Below are 17692 nucleotides of genomic sequence, written 5' to 3'. Positions count from 1 at the left end.
GAGCTTAGGGGCCCCCTGAGCTCATGGGGCCCTGAGTTTAGGGGCCCATGGGCCCTGAGCTTAGGGGCCCATGAGCCCAGGGGCCCTGAGCTTAGGGGCCCGTGAGCTCAGGGGGCCCATGAGCTCAGGGGGCCCATGAGCCCAGGGGCCCGTGAGTTCAGGGGGCCCGTGAGCTCAGGGGGCCCATGAGCCTCCGCGTGTGACGTCGCTGTGATTAACATTGTATTGATATGAATATGATGATATGACACGATGCGCCGTAGCCGGTATATGCTAGGCTTAAGTCATTCATGTCAGTAACAGGGCCTCAATAGTCCTACTGAGGGATGGATTACCGAACGAGCCTACCGGCACCAGGGGCCCATGAGCTCAGGGGGCCCCTAAGCCAGAGCCTCTGCGTGAAGTCGCTGTTATTAACTTTATATTGATATGATGATATGACACGATGCGCCATAGCCGGTATATGCTAGGCTTAAGTCATTCATGTCATGGTCATATAATTCGCGTTATGTTGTCTGCTCAGCTCCGGTATCGTTGTTCCATACGGACTGTTTTGTTAGCGATGTTTTGTTACAATTTTTTTTCATACAATTTTGACAATTTTTTTTTTGCGGGTGGGGGGGGTGGGCCTTGACACGTCCAGGCCCAGGGGCCCGTGGTTTCTTAATCCGTCCATGACTACACATGTAAATGGTACCACATCATACCTGCTGGAACAACAATAATAAGCTGAAACAGGCTTCATGGAGCTCATTGTACACAAACAGGTCATACCCAGCGTGTTCCTACTCTTTGATGGACCAGTATTGATATAAGGTAATATCAGTTTCTTGGTTGCTGTTTTTGTGCAGAGAGCAGTTTTTGGAGGATGGAATTCCAAGGTCAGGAATACCCAATTTCTAAGATTATTTAAAAAATGTAAATTATTCTTTACTTTTCTGAATAATATTTGCAGCCTACCATTTCAGATTATTGTGATGATTTCAGACTGTATTTCAATTTGTGTCATGTTTTTTAGTGAGAGACTGTTGCTGTTCGTGCCGCAATCAAATGAAAAATGGGCCTTTACGAGGGTATTTTCTTGATTTGAACTGGCGATCAAATGAAAGCTTTTCTGGGATGTTGGCCGCTTAATCTCCAGGCATGATGTTGTGTGGTTTTCAGCGCATGTTAGAATCCAGTTTGGTTCAGATATTTATAGCGCAATGTGCACTAAATCGAAAATTGGTTAGAACGCTCTCTTTGAAGCATGGATCTTTTTGGTGCTGAGAAGTTGATAATCCAAAACCGAGAGCAGCAGAATTTTATTTTTAGATGGATCAGGCAATGCAGATTCTCAATTATATTTGGGTTTGGTGAGGTATTGACAGCAGTACAGCAACTTCAAAAATTTTGTTTTTTTTAAGGACCAGGTTTAAGGATTCTCCTCCTTGGTTATAGATCTGGAATACATTATAACCATCTTACACTTGTTTGATTTTAACTGCGGGTGTCTATGATTAATTACATGTTGCAGGTATGAATCTCTCTAATCCTGGAACTGTGAATTATGGATCTAATTTATTGGATTGTTTGGACTCCTGTACGCCTATGTTTCAATAATTAAGTGGAGAGTTGAAAAGATGCTTTCCGCGTAAATTCTGGAGTCTCTGTCTGAATATGATGGGATAGGAATAATACTGAGAATTGCAATATCATTTTGACAGGACACAAATTATATCCCGTTAAAGAAATCAGTTCATGATGCTGTGAAAACACTTAGTGAGACAGGTATATAAATCATTTATTTTGTGCTTATTTGTAAAAAGAAAAAAAAGAAATTACAAAATTGTAATTAAGGTCTAGTGTAAATGAAAACTTAAATAAATAATTGTAAAACATATTACTACTACAAAGATTATCATATACTTTCTCCAAAGACAGAAGTGCATTCTAAGAAGTGCATATTCAGACTCTGCTTTATTCTGCATGTGCATGTCTGTTTAGCATCACACCATCAATTGGAGTATAGCTTTCAAAACTTCCCCCAATGTGCGTGTGTGTCCATTAAGGCTGTCCCTCTCCATCTGTCTGGAAGTGTGAATGGGCCAATTACTGTCGCATTGCAGAGGTCAAGTGGGTTGACGTCTTAATTGGTTCTCTCCGCAGGGCTTCTTCAAGCGCACCGTCCAGAACAACAAGCGCTACACATGTATAGAGAACCAGAGCTGCCAGATTGATAAGACCCAGAGGAAGCGCTGCCCGTACTGCCGCTTCCAAAAGTGCCTCACCGTCGGCATGAAGCTAGAAGGTAAAGCATATTTACTTTCCTCTCGTTCAATGACTTTAAACTTAACTTCTGCTGGAGTTTTGCCATGTAAATCACAGGTTTTCAGTTTAAACACGAGTTTACAATCAGGTGTGTCACATTATGAATGAAATATGCTAAAAGTATGAAAAGCTAAAGTAATTATGATGCAGAAAAATGTGGATGTACTATTTTACTGTTCGAGCTGATTTCAACTATTTGATATTGGCCACCGTTGGCCAGACTTTAAAAGTGCAATCTATTGTACATAATAATCAAATATGTAAACTATTTACATGTAAAGTAAAAATGTTAGTAACATAGTAGAATAAAAAAGACATGTTTTCTCTGAAATGTTAGCAGTGTAGAAGGATAAGTGCAATACAACTGGAAATACTCAAATGAAGTACCTCAAATGTGTAGTAAATTAAGTACAGTACTTGAGTTACATTCCATTACTACAAGGTAAAGCTGTCAAACACTCGATATCCTCGAGGTTCGCTTTCACAAGAAGATTTTTAACATTCAATGTTTTACATTTTTTTCTATTCTGGGGTTTTACACCAAACACCAAGCACAAAAATATGATTCAGAAATGCATCTGCAGGAGTAGAAAAGCACATCCAGTTATTGCTTTCTGTGTGCTGCATTGTATATTGTTTGTATACACTACCTGTTTGCAATTACTGTTGCTACTGGTTTGGGAGAGAAATATCAACATTCAGCTAAATTTGGAGATTGATTTGCTTCCGGATTTCCACAGAGTCTGAGTGAAATGATAGTTGGTCTTTTCCATCGATTCACAATTGAACACAGTTAATCAAAGTGAAACTATTATTCCATAATCAGCTATTTGCATGTGAATAGTTTCCTTGCAAATTGGCACGTCTACCATTTAGGAAATGTTGATACCCGCTCTGACATAATAATTGCCTGTGTGGAGAGAGAATATTATATGTATTGAAACATTTAACAATGAACATCTTAGTTACATCTGTTCTCGCAAATGTCTACCGAGAACTTTTTTATGTGAACCCTTTCATTACTACCAAAACGTTAAAATGCAGCATTGCTTATTAGTATTTGCGATAGGGTCAGGGGGAGTTAGGGGGTATCTTGTAGCTGCTGTGCACTTAAACTTGCCAGACAGAGTAATAGATAAAATATTAAACTTGGCGGCAGTGTGAGAATGGTAGTGATGATACTTTTGGCCGGCCATTTAGAGGCCTCTTTGTTTAACTTGAACTTGGTTTAGAAGCCTGTTCAAACACGGCTATCCAGAAGTGACAGAAAACATTCTTCCAATGGTTCAATCGTCAATATATAAAATCAACTATTTTTCCACACATGGGTTTAATTTTTAAAATCGCTAATTTTGGAGTGGAACCTGAAGGTCATCTTTCACGTGTAAAATAGGGGATTTAAAAAGCTAAAGATAATAATTGTTATTCTATTCACCAAGAAGCTGTTACAATACTGCAATTTGTTTTACTTTGTGTAGTCTTTTAAAAAGAGTAGGTGTTCATACATTTTGAGTCTAATCTGAAACCAATTTCTTCACACTTTTTGTAATTTCAACCAAATAAAAAATCCCTCACATACAATTGAGAAAAGTTGATCCTGGGATCGTAAATGTAGAGCAAAGAAAGCCCAACTAAAATCTTTCCGGAGGGTTCTTTCCTTTTGCTGCCATTTATGGTGTAATTAATTGCTTTTAATTGTGAATGGCCGCTGGGCAGAATGTCCCGGCCTGTCATTTTCCAGCTGACACGGGTGGGTAGTGGGTAGCGTTTGATTTGTTTCGCTGGCGGTAGCTTTCAGCTCGGGGGCAAGAAGGGCCCTGCAGCATTCTGTCAGGGGCCAGAAGGTCCAGTGGGCGACACCTGCCACAAGCAGTAAAGACATCCGATACAGAAAGCCTGACAACCCTCAGCATCCCCCCCCCTCCCCCATCTCCCACACACACACACACACTATACACACACATACACCTCACCCTTGTAAACACATACATATATTAATCTGTCCAAAAAGGTGTTCAGAAGGCCACAGGCAAGAGGAAGAAGCTGTCATTTGACCTAAAAATAAAAAAGTGAGTACAATTGCGTTGAAAGAGGAAAAGAGGTTTGCGGTCATGTGCTTTGTTATTGCAATCTTTTCATACCTTTACGGAGCAGGTTGCAGCAACATGTGAATTCAGAATATTGAGATCAAATGGGGACAACAACATATGAGGACAACTTTAAAGTTGACTGAAAGTGTATTCTTTCTTTTACTGTTTTGCTCTATGTCCTTCCTGTTAGTTGATAAGTCTGCCAACCCACAGGTGAAATAGCAGACGGGCTCATATCAGAGTGAAATATAGTAAACAGTGAATTGTTCAAACTGACGCCTGTCATATCATATTCTCCTATGTGTGCAACATAATAAACATCTTACCTCTCACCGAGTGTGTAACATCAGAGATATGTTTCAGTTGCTGCATCAATTTTGAGAGTCCCTCAAGGCACAGGTTCATCCCAAAAATCTGTACTCCAATTAAGTGTGATCTTTAACCTAGTATCACTAAAACTACATGCCATCAGTTTTAACATTTGCCAGTATCATTTTACAAAACATATTGTTCATCATGAAATTATAAAAAGTTAAATATATATATAGAATAAATAAATAAATAAATATATATATATATATATATAAATATATTTGTCTATATGACTTGTTAATTTATCTTTTCTAAATACTGTCAGGAGCATACGGGTAAGAAAATAAGGCACTCTGCACTGCACTCTATTTCATACAGTCACACAATAATGACGGAGCCTGGCAGCCACAACCTCATTTCACCGCACCAATAAACCTGCTTTGGTGCTGGAATACATTTTTGCACCTTGGTATGCACTGCAGCATCTCAGCTCTCAGTATGAACTCATTGAGAAAAAGAAAAAAACCACATCCCACTAAAGTTTGACCCATTAGCACGTCATTCACTAAAGTTGATGTAGCGTGACGTATCTGAACAGCTCCCACTGGCATGATTCTCTTTTTATGCTCGCTAGAAGTTGCCTTGCATCACATGCTTCACTGAGCTGCGTAATATTTCCTTCACTTGTGTACCATCTTAAAGACAGAGCGTAACAGTGGTATTTGTACACACTTTTTCCACTGTTTTAACCAAGCAGATGTGAAATCTTTTTTTCCCCTAATCACCATTGGACATGTAAGTTGATGACAGGCACATCATGACAACTGCTATTTAAAAAAATATTTAAACAAAAATAGAGAACGAAAAGCAACTCCTCTGTTGCTCTCCTGAAGGTTTCTTCCCTTTTTTTCCCCCTGAAGGGTTATTTGGGAGTTTTTCCTGATCCGATGCGAGGTTTTGGGGCAGGGATGTCTATGTGTACAGATTGTAAAGCACTCCGAGACAAATTTGTAATTTGTGAAATTGGGCTATACAAATAAACTGAATTGAATTGAATTGAACTTGTGCCTCAAATGAAAAAAATACTGATTATTTTTAACTCTCTGCTTCCTTTACAGTTTTGAGATGCTGCATTTCAGATATTTTTTTGTCTTCAACTCAAACTAACACAGGCTTCCTCAGGTTTTATTTTTGTCACGCAGTTACACATCTAAATTGATCAATTACTATGAATCCCAAACCTCTAAAGAGCCCTTTAGCACACATAATTGACATCATCTGATTGTTTGAATATTCTTCACTTCTCTCTCCCTCTCCGTCTACTTTTTATTTCCTACCTGTCTCCATCTTTCTTATTCTGATTTGTCTTCCATCAGCCACCCAGTACCTGCGGCAGAAGCCAGGAGCTGTCCCATTACTTATGCATAGGTATCATAGGTATTCATGTGTGTGCATGGGATAGGGCGCATCCGGAGCAGGGGCCGGGGCCCCGACATGACAAACAGGGTGTCAGCAAGGCTCCGCGGGACCCATTAATATGCTGGCGGTCGACAGGGATCCTCACCTACGCACGCTTAATATTCCTGTATATTAAACAACCATAAATCAGAGGCTATAAGCGCTGAGGGCTGTTGTGTGTGTGTGAAGTGTTTCATTGTGTTAAGGGTGCAAATACATTATGTGTGTGTGAAGGATGCTGTTTGTGTGTGTGTGAGTGTGTGTGTGTGTGTGTGTGTGTGTGTACATGTTTGTACATGTTTGAGACAGGGTGCTGGATACTTTTGAGAACGAGGAACAAGGTTTTTGGTTGGGTCAGTTTCAGAATTTATGGAGTGTGTGTGTGTGACCGAGTCGTTTTTGGTGTGGACGTGCTCTCAGCTCTCAGACAGTAAGTCTGAGGAATTCAGAGTAGAAGACAGCCTCAGCCTTTTAGCATTTCAGTCTGGCTTTAGCCCCAAAGCCTCACTACTAACCCCAAAATATCCCCAAACCAAATCAATTTCACACAAATAAATGTTTCTGTTCTATTATTCTGTTCTATTATTTCTGTTCATTTATATGTATATATATATATATATATATCACATGTATAATGTAATTTGTATTGTTATTTCCAGACAACTCCTGTCAAACAAGCTGAGTGTGCATTCCTCGCGGTTGATGAAGTTTGTTGCATTTCTGGAGGTGGCTGTCTTTCTTGTTTGCCTGTTCAGCAGTGGTGGCTGTCACTGTCAAGCTAACTATTCAGCTTGTGTTGTTTGTGCCAGACAAACCACAAACATCTAGCACGCCACTTGCTTTTCACCACAAAAAAACAACCAGTGAGTTTAAGTGTGGAACAGATGCAAGCCAACATGAAAGGGAATTCAATTACTGCTGTTTTCATGCACGACAAAAACAAACATATAAACGTTTTTTTTGTTCAGGCATGAAAACATTAAAAAATTACTACCATTCTAGCTATTTCTTTTAAGCTAGTGACCTTCTGAAGCTGCAATGTCATATGACAAGTTTGTCGTCATATGCTGAAGCTGCAGCATCCATCCAACACATTAACATGTCTCCACATCAGTCAAACGCACACATTCATCTTCTTCCCCAACATTCACACTTACACCGTCCGGGGCCCCTCTTCCCCTCCCCCTTCCTTATTAATCTGTGTTACATGCATGCAAATCACCTTGTTTAATTAGAGACAAGGAATCTGTGTGTGTTTGTGTGATATTTATGATGATGTGTGTCCCCAGGTCCGAGTCAGGCAAGCAGGCAGTCAGGGCCTAATTTTGTTTTCCCAGTAGGGCCAACTATTAGTTTCTCAGCTCATTAATTACAGTATGCAGTTATGGAAAAATCATTAATAGTTAAAGTCACCCCACAATGATGTACAATGGATACATTTGGCTCCTGATTCTTTTTTCTTCTTCTTTGATGTGTGATACATTTTTTAACGGTCAAGGTGATCTGTAGGCCTTGCTGAGTGGGCATTGGAGTTGACCTCAAGTATGTTGGGAAATGGTGTGTGTGTGTGTGTGTGTGTGTATGTGTGTGTGTACGTGTGTGCATGTGTATGTGTGTGTGTGTGTAGGTGTATGTGTTTGTGTATATGAATTCCGTTCCATTTGAGTCGGTAGGGGCTCTTAGAGGTGGCCAAGCGTCTGGCATGCTACCAGCTCTCTCTGTGTGATCTGTGTGATGCTTCCCACGTGTGTGTGTGTGTGTGTGTGTGTTTTCTCTAAGAATGTACGAGAAAGAGTCAGCATGTGGGTGTGAGTGTGTGAGAGTGTGTGTGTATGTGTGTGTCTCCACTCTCGGCTCAGATCAATGACAGACACTTTTGTGACGGAGGTCATTAAAATCACTCCCAAGGCAGCGTGTGTATGTATGTCTGTGTGTGTGTGTGTGTGTGTGCTCCTCCTCACCCCCAAACTACGACCCCCCACCCGCCCTCTCCACACACCCTCTTTAATTATCATCATCTGCTCCTTCATTCATAAGTCAAGACATCATGAGCTAGAGTGGACTCAGGCGGACTTGTCCTACTATCTGACTATTTACTATGTATGATCAGGGCAAATGTCTGTGCATGTATTTGCATATTCTGTTAAATATGTGGCTTTCTTCATTATTGTATACAATGGAAATAATATCTAATAGTCTACAGTCTTGGTATGAGTGAGTGTTTTTTTGTTGCATAGCCTCACAGACGACCGTTAGTTCGTGACACGCTGGGCTCGCCGAGCCTCGTCAGGGTAAGAGGTAATTAAGTATGAATAATTAACACCAGCGGCCCCCGACTGGGAAACAGCAGAGCAGCTTCCCTGTGGCAGCAGTCGACCAGATCACACATGACGCTTGTAGCAGTCCACTGTGTGCCCATCTCATTCATTAGAAATACCCACTGGACAGACTTGTTGTGATCCTCACCACAGGATTCTCAGGGGGGGTCATGGTTTGTTCATCAAAAAAACACAATGTGCTTATCGTCAATCTTTTCAGCCTTTGGGGGTTTGAAAAGAAAAAGGTTTCTGCTAAACATTTGAACGTTTTTAGATATTTGAAAACACATTTAAAAAATATTTAAACATTTAACATTGACAACAGAGCTTTCTTTGAGTCTATAAAACTATCAAGCTTTTGTGGTGTGCATTTCCTGAGCAGTAGTCAGAGATAGCCAGCTGTACAACGATCACTTCGCTGAGCGCTTCATTGAAGCTTGAATCTCCGGTCAATGAGTAACGAGACTATCTGTTAGACCTGTGGGGTTTACGAGTCAACAGGTAAATGTCAAGTGTAATCACCACAGGTTAACCCTTGCCCTACATACAAGTTACAAATGACGAGTTTACAGCCATAATGCCATGCTTATACATACATGGACAAATGCCACAACATCGCAATAATATAGAGGATTTGATATGTAAAAGCATGTTTAGCATTTTCTTGTCAACTTCAGTCAGTCACCAGCAATCTTCTAAAAACTAGTTCCTTTTTTTCAGGTATTTTTTATTTTTTGTATAAATGGGGGATTTCTCATTCTGGAGTAAATGCTAACTTCCTAAGAAATAATCGCAAGTTCTTGCATGAACACTGTCAAGAATGAGTGCATTCAAGACAAAAGATTGACAAACTACATAATTTATAATGTCCACTTCCTTCTTGTCTCCTCTTTCATCTCTTTTCCATCTGTCTGTCAGCTGTGCGGGCGGATCGCATGCGTGGCGGTCGCAACAAGTTTGGCCCGATGTACAAACGTGACCGTGCCCTCAAACAGCAAAAGAAGGCGCTGATCCGAGCCAACGGCCTGAAGATCGAGGCCATGACTCAGGTGATGCAAGCCGTGCCCACCGACCTCACCATCTCCTCAGCCATCCAGAACATCCACTCGGCCGCATCCAAGGTCCTCCCACTGAGCCACCACCCGGGCCACCACACAGGTCACCACCACCACCACCACCACCACCACCATCATGCCACCGCCCTGACCGCCCTGCCTCCTACAGACTACGATCGAAGTCCATTTGTCACTTCGCCGGTCAGCATGGCAATGCCACCACACGCTGGAAGCCTGCAGGGCTACCAGGCAGCCTATGGACACTTCCAGGGCATGCGCACCATCAAGTCTGAGTACCCAGACCCGTATACCAGCTCACCGGAGTCTATCATGGGCTACGCCTACGTCGATGCCTACCAGACAGGCTCGCCGCCCAGCTTCCCTCACTTGATCGTGGAGCTGCTCAAGTGCGAGCCAGATGAGCCACAGGTTCAGGCCAAGATCATGGCCTACCTGCAGCAGGAGCAGGCCAGCCGAGGCAAACACGAGAAGCTCAACACCTTCGGCCTCATGTGCAAGATGGCCGACCAGACACTCTTCTCGATCGTGGAGTGGGCACGCAGCAGCATCTTCTTCCGTGAACTCAAGGTAGGTTTGCACGATCCATGTAAAAAGAGGGGCTTGGACTATAAGCAAGGAAAATATTTCTGAGTTATCTTTTACCACCTTATTTTCATGGTTCTGGCGATCATTCCTATTAATTATGACCAATGCTGCTATTTAATCTTTAATTTTATTTACAGATTCTCTGCAGGCCTTCAATACATCATCCTGTATTTTGTTTCAATGCTAAATCTTTCACCACATTGTCATGCATAATTGACAGTACTTTACAAACAGTTCATGAACATCATGTGCTTGATCCTTTATCTTCAATAGACCTTTAATCTTCCTATTTTATGCACTGGCTCAACACTTATGCAGAGTGGGGGAGTAAGGGTGCTCGTAGCTGCTTGTTGCTGCCCCCGCTGTCTGTCCCACTGCCTGATCATAATACAGCAGTCAGTCACATTTACCCTGAGTGTGACACATTTTGGCTATGGGTTGTAAAAAGTGTGACTATGAGCTTCAGGCACTTTTCATACTAACGGGCTCCTAGTCTGTGGGCTTTATGTGAACTGCTTGCCGTCCTCATCTGTCCTTGAATTATCCCTCAGATCTAAGTAACTCTTTGATGATAAGAGATGTTGACTATTCGCATATTGGTAAACCAGAGAGCTGACTAAATCATGCAGAGAATAGAGTCACAATGAAAATGACAATGGACATTCTTTTAAAGGGAAATTTCATCTGACAACTAAATCTGAGCTTGGTAAACACTCACTGACCAATAGTAACTATCCACTAACGCCTCACTGTAAAAATGTGATAATTCCCGCTTATTCATCACAGACCCCAAGGGAGAGTTGGTGTTCTCGCAAGTTCATTTGCTCTGAATAAAGGTTAATGTTCGGAGCGACATGAAAGGCGTTTGATTAGTCTGTGCTTCATCTTTTTTTCTTCCCGTTGTCTGACTCCTTTATCTGTTTGTTTCAAACTACATCGCCAAAGGCTCAGCTGCATATTCATGGAATTGGGCCTGCTGCAAAATTCCCTCCAAATATTTCATAGTATTTTGTTTTCAACGGGGAAAATAACAGATGAGCCAAATGTAATATTAAAAACCAAGCCAATTACACCACTGAATAGAGTCCTTGAAAAACACATGTTGACATTTAGCATACGCTGTGTCCACGCTATTGACATTTTCGAGATCTGTATTTGCATTCAACCGGGGTGCGCAGTACTTCACTCAAACACATATACACCCACACACACACACACTCGTTGTAAGGTGTGGCCACAGCTAATAATTGTGTGTGGTTTGCCCATTAACTTTGAACGATCATTTTTGCTCCACTCTGAACTCCATTTCTCACACCCTTGTCCTAATTCAATTATCTCCCCCACTTGTGTTTGTCACTCCCTGATTTGCTGCTGAATGAAATGTCATTATGTTTGCCTAATGAATAGTAATTGGGCTGGGTGCCTGTTACAAAGGTAGAAAATAACCTGAGCTCAATGCAGTTGCACAGGCCTCATAGGTTTATGGGAGGTGGGGTCGTATTTCACTCGAACAAGAGAGATGATTGAACTAAACCCCCCTACAGTATTTTTAAAGAGCCACCTACAGCATAAAGGGGATTGAAAAGGTCCTTCCTTGCTTGTTTCTCAATAGTAACTACGAGGAGATCTGCTGAGCGAGGCTTAGTGTTGGTGAGGAGAATAAGCAAACCGGGAGCCGGCCAAACTGATACTGAACACATTTTAACTGCCTTTCTGGATATTGTTGTGATACACTTTAGGTTTTGAAATGTCTCCCTCAAATGGTTTGCCTGATACATTATTATTTTCAGGTGAGCTTTAATTTGTTTGTCATCGTAATTGTAGAGTGTGTGTACTTTGCAGTGTGCATACGTGTGTAAATGTGTCACTATTCTGTTCTGCTGCCCGCTTTTATGAGTTGACACCAGATGACATACAAAAACCCACCCAGGACCTCTGCCACTTTAACTCCCAGTGAATATGTCTCCTTTTGTGTGTGTGTGTGCGTGTGTGTGTGTGTGTGTGTGTGTGTGCGTGTGTGTGTGTTCATACATAGGAATACAGGCAGGCTGATTGTACTGTTCAAACATAACAAACCTTTGCCAATGTTAGAGGATTTATTTCCCATGATACTAAAAATGTATACACTCGTTTTACTGTGTGGTTCCGTATACAAATATAACTACCTACTACAAATGGCATGCGTCCCATTATTTTAAGATATCATGCTTTTGAATTCACCTCACCCTTGACATCTCCTTTTCATTTTATGGATCTGACTATTAAATGTGAGATCGAGGATGGGACCAGAGAGACAGGATGCAGAGTAGAATTAAAGGTTTGTCACAGTGTGGCACAGGAGGAAGCTAAAAATACACTTTCATCTCACGCACACACAAATACCCACATTAAGACACAGACACTGCTCACACATAACGGAACAGCCCCTCTCAATGTTATTAGCACCGTAAGAACAAAAGAATTTTCTGGTAATAGAGCCAAGCTGGGAGGGTGTGTGTGAGGCGTCTGCCAAAAAAAGTGTTTAAAGATTTAGTTTCCATAAGTTCGCTTCAGTCACGGGACTCATAAATATTAAGCCATTAGGAGTACCTTTTAAAGAGCTCTCCCCATTTCTTCCAAAGCAGCACGTTGCCTTCTCTCTCTTTCTGGAAACAAGGTATGACTTAAGGAACGTTTACTTCTAAAACCTTGGATTCAAGAAGATGGGGTGGACTGTTGAGTTACCGCCAACCCACCCCACTTTTAATTGAAATCGAAATTCAGGTCTGGGGCACAGGTTTTGAAATCACAGACAAAGTGGCGTGATGAGAGAAAGTTTTAGCAGGGTTGAGGTTCTGATCATTTGTGGTTATTTTTATAAAATTCGGAGCAAGCTGTTAACAGGTGTGTATTGTTTGTTTATGCAAGTGTTCATGTCTAATCAGAGTTTGAGTATGGGTTTTCCCTGATATCAATCCTGGTACAAATGCAGATTTAGGTTGTTGTTAATGTTTGGATTGTTTTCATCAATACAAGATTGGACTTTTGTTAATTAATCAGGCACATTTTTGATTTATTTTTATTTTTAATAAATAAAATAAAATAAAAAATATTGCACATTCTTTTTTTAAAATATATAACGATGTTATTGGGAAAATTACAATTGTAAACCTTGTCTTCAAACTATTTAGATTTTGCAGATGGTCGGCTCCATTTTAAAACTTGTAATATGACCGTGTAGATAGTTATCAGCAGGTATTGGGGTATTTTTAAATGTATGGACATGTTTCATAGTTTGTATACTGCATATGAAAGTTTATTAGAGGTGCGTAATTCCATATATGATTATATTACTTTATACTATAGCAGTACGTGGGTGTGTTCTAAGGGGGGAAACACATGTGTTTGTCTCTTAGTGACATTTGCTTGCACTCTGCCAGCCCCTCCCATTCTCATCCTCTCCTGTCCTGCCATGAACCCCTCCACCCACTGTGGTGCCAACTGTCGACCAGTCAACTTTGCATGCTAAAGGAAAAATCCACTCAAAAATGCTTTTTAAAACGCAGCTCCTGGCAATGGTTGGTCTTGACTTCCTGCATTCACTTTGTCCTTAGGAGGGACTACAAATCCGAGACAGCAGTTTCTCCAACGACGGTAGCTTCAGTAAAACGGATGTTCTGCAACCAAATGGATGCCGTGTTTTGAGAGTTTTCTTGATTTAAAGATAGTGTTCACTTGTCGAAAGGCTTTCAAGGAAATGTAGTTTTCTCTGACTGAAGCAGAAATGCAGTACTTAGTCAAAACATTTCACTGAAAACAAAAAGTAAAAAAGTAAATTGACATTTTGTTGAATATAAATGCTGTAAAAAAAGATAATAATGTAGAAACAAATTAAACTGCCCTTGCCCACAACTAAAAAAAAAAATCTTTTCTTAAAAAAACAAACTTCCTGGTTGCTAAAATCTAAATAGTAAAAAAAAAAAGTGGGAATAAAAAATATGCCATATTTTCTTCTCAGCCTTCTTAAAATCACCTCTTCTATTGTTCCTGTTTGTGCTGAATATGAAATGAGATGTGATAGATGTATTTATTTACACTGTATGTGTGTGTGCGTGTGTGAGGGTGACTCAACTGGTCCACTGCTACCCTCTCCTCCATTGTTCCAGTGTTGGGATGGCTGGCCTGACTCCCACCCAAACACAATGAGAGGGAGATCTTAGCAGGGCAATTGGGACTATTGATGATTCATATGTTTGTATCTTACCTTCCTAACTGTACACCCTTTTCACAACCCCCTTCCTCTCTGCAGCCTTTAATAAAAAGGATGGATGGGTGTCTGATGTTGGGATAGCGAGCACTTTTGTGTGCCTTGTCAACAGTCAATCCACAGAGGAGGGCTCACGTAAGCCAACATATTAAGGCTGCTACAGTTTACTGTTTGGCTACAGTAAAGCAAAAATACAGCTTCAGTATGCCACGCACTCTTTACCATTTAATAGCCCATGTTTTCCAGGAGTTATTTATAGAAACATCCTTTCTTTCTATACCCCCATAGTACATTGTCAAGTGTGTTATGTTCAGGTAGTGATTTACTACTTTTGCCAGAATGCCTTTCAACAACCCAAGATGTCCCAGAAACCCAGAAATAAGCGAATCACATATAGACAAAAAGAACATATGAATTAGTTAGTTTTTGTTTCTTGATGCATGTTTAAATCTACAGCATTGGCGTTTCCCCTAAAATAACATGTCTTTAAAGTGCAAAAAGGTATGATAGAAACCATTGTTTCTCCATTCTGACTGACTGACACTAATGCTGGTGATGCTGTGATTATTTAGCAAATATAAACCCCCCTGGTTTTTGCATGCTAATTTATTCCCAGACATTGTTTTTTGTTTGAAGCTATATAAACACACATTCTTTTCATTATTTTTTTCTTTCTTCTGCAAAAACTCTAGAAAGCAAAATGCAAGTGCATCGCTGATGCATAAAACATTGCAACATGAGAACGGCTCTGGGGCAGGGATACAAGTATAGAAAAGTTGCATGAAAATTAAACTGCAGCCTCAAAAAGAATCAACCCTAAAAAGTGCACAGTTTTAGAAGTGTATCACAGCATTTCAAAAACAATTGAAGTCGCCTTCCTTCTCAAATGTTGTAACGTTATACATACAGGACTGTCTCAGAAAATTAGAATATTGTGATAAAGTTATTTATTTTCTGTAATGCAATTAAAAAAAAAAAAATGTCATGCATTCTGGATTCATTACAAATCAACTGAAATATTGCAAGCCTTTTATTCTTTTAATATTGCTGATTATGGCTTACAGCTTAAGAAAACTCTAAAATCCTATCTCATAAAATTTTAATATTTCCTCAGACCAAGTAAAAAAAAAGATTTATAACAGCTGAGTGTTTGTCAAGGCTCTGGAAACCCTTGCAGGTGTTTCGAGTTAATTAGACAATTCAAGTGATTTGTTTAATACCCTACTAGTATACTTTTTCATGATATTCTAATATTTAGAGATAGGATATTTGAGTTTTCTTAAGCTGTAAGCCATAATCAGCAATAAATCAGAATAAAAGGCTTGCAATATTTCAGTTGATTTGTAATGAATCCAGAATGCATTACATTTTTGTTTTTTTAATTGCATTACAGAAAATAAAGAACTTCATCACAATATTCTAATTTTCTGAGACAGTCCTGTATATAGTCCATTCACCTGATAAAAGTGGAGCAGGGAGGAAAATAGCCGTGACCTTTTTAAAATGTGACTTCGCTGTAAATTTTAGCCATCCAGGGACTGTTTTTTAGGGGGGGATCCAGGTTTTTGTGTTTCTGTGTCTCTTTCGTATTTTTTCCTCCTATTTTGTCTCTCTGCGTGTAGCGGGAATGGCAAAAGCAGAAATGAGAGCCATTAAGTTGAGGAGGAACTGTATAAGAAGTGTTGTTCCCAGCTGAGATGGGACGGCCATATTGAATAAACAGATGGCTGGGGAAAGGAAAGGACAGGCGAGGAGAACAGAAGTGAAACAAAGAGGGGAGATGAGAGAGGGAATGAGGGCAGGAAGAATGTGAGACGGAAGAAAAGAAGAGGGAATAACAAAGAGGAATAAGTAAGGCAGGGAGAAAATCTAAACCGGGGGGGGGGGGGTATTTATATAATATATATATATATAGATATAAACATATATACATAGTATATTCAGTCTGTCTAAATATTTTGTAAAACTACAACTACCATATATACCTTATCTTGTTTGAATAAAAGTGTTTCCTTAAAAAAATTCTATTATTTAGTAAGTTTATTTGTTATTTTTCAGCACAGCAATTACAATATCACAAACCACAAACTTATACATTCAAACCAATATTAATTTTTTTACCTGTGCACCATCCCTGGCAGTCCGATATTTTCTTCATTCGTCATTAATTCTCTTGTGACTCAAGCACGCTCTTTCACGCTGGTTTATTCGACTCCTCTAAGCGGCTGCATGTCAGTCAATCCCGCAGTACGACTGATCCCTGGGTTAGGGGCAAGAACAGGGGTGATGTTCATGTCTCAAACCTGAATATTCTCCATTTATAGATTGACCTGAGTGAATAATGTAATGTCCTCTGATACGCCACTCTCTGCCCTGCTGCATAATTTCACCCCTTACTCATATTCCCTCTGTCTACATCCATAAATATTACATGAATTTTCTTTGGTGAAATTATAGTTACACCACCCTACCACCTAGTTCAGACTGGACAGGCTTTTTCCATGACCTATTCAGGAGCAGTTTGATTTCCAAGGTGCAACCAAGTGTGTGTGTGCATGTTTGTCTGTGTGTGTGTGTGTGTGTGTCTGTGTGTGTCTGTATGTGTGGTGTATTCCTCCTGCCCTGCGTTGACTGCTCATTGTATCTTTTCTTTTTTTCTTCACACTCCATAACTGAGTGGAAATTAATAAGCCGTTTTAGGCGTGATCTGTGAACCTTGGGAAACAGTATATCTAAACCACCTCCGACACACACACACACACACACACACACACACACACACACACACACACACACACACACACACACACACACACACATAGAGTCAGAGCCTCAGGCTGCAATGTCTGTCTTGTCATAGAGGTCAACGATCCCCCTTCAACAACCGCCCCTCCTGACACCCCAATCCTGACAAACTGCAAGCGTGATGGGGTCAGCAGCAGCACGCAGTTGGCAGAGATTTGTAACTGTGTGCATTGGTCCATTGCATTTGAATTATTCGGCAGGCTGAATTGCCCACACACACACACACATACACACGCACACCGTATAGCATGCTTGCTTTACCTTAGTTGGGAAGACAACAATGTGTAGGGAAGGCTAGATGAAAGAAGGAGGGACATAAGGAGATGGGGAGTTCAAATGAGTTACAGAAGAAGTAAAGAGAGAGAAGAGCAACGGATGTGACATGAGATTGAAACTGAGTGAGAGATGGAGAGACAGAGATATCCCAGCAAAGAGGGAGGAGAAGAACAAGTTGACTGTGAGAGATATAGAGAAATAGAGCATGAGAAGGAG

General features: G+C 40.5%; 2 protein-coding genes across 5 annotated transcripts in view; one reads left to right on the top strand and one right to left on the bottom strand.

The window, feature by feature from the left end:
* Positions 1-17692, bottom strand: part of LOC130193964 (adhesion G-protein coupled receptor D2) — a 219405-nt gene that overhangs the window by 40896 nt on the left and 160817 nt on the right. The gene's annotated exons all lie outside the window — the stretch shown is intronic.
* The window catches only part of nr5a2 (nuclear receptor subfamily 5, group A, member 2), a 117105-nt gene that overhangs the window by 5588 nt on the left and 93825 nt on the right, over positions 1-17692 (top strand). For all 4 annotated transcript variants that reach the window (XM_056414832.1, XM_056414833.1, XM_056414831.1 and 1 more), the window contains exons 3-4: positions 2149-2290; positions 9407-10131. In XM_056414832.1, the coding sequence (XP_056270807.1) occupies positions 2149-2290; positions 9407-10131 (867 nt within the window). The remainder of the gene's footprint in view (positions 1-2148; positions 2291-9406; positions 10132-17692) is intronic.

Source organism: Pseudoliparis swirei, chromosome 5 (assembly GCF_029220125.1).
Source record: "Pseudoliparis swirei isolate HS2019 ecotype Mariana Trench chromosome 5, NWPU_hadal_v1, whole genome shotgun sequence".
NCBI lineage: Eukaryota > Metazoa > Chordata > Actinopteri > Perciformes > Liparidae > Pseudoliparis > Pseudoliparis swirei.
The sequence above is the reverse complement of the archived record's forward strand: the minus strand, read 5'-3'. Positions and strand labels throughout refer to the sequence as shown.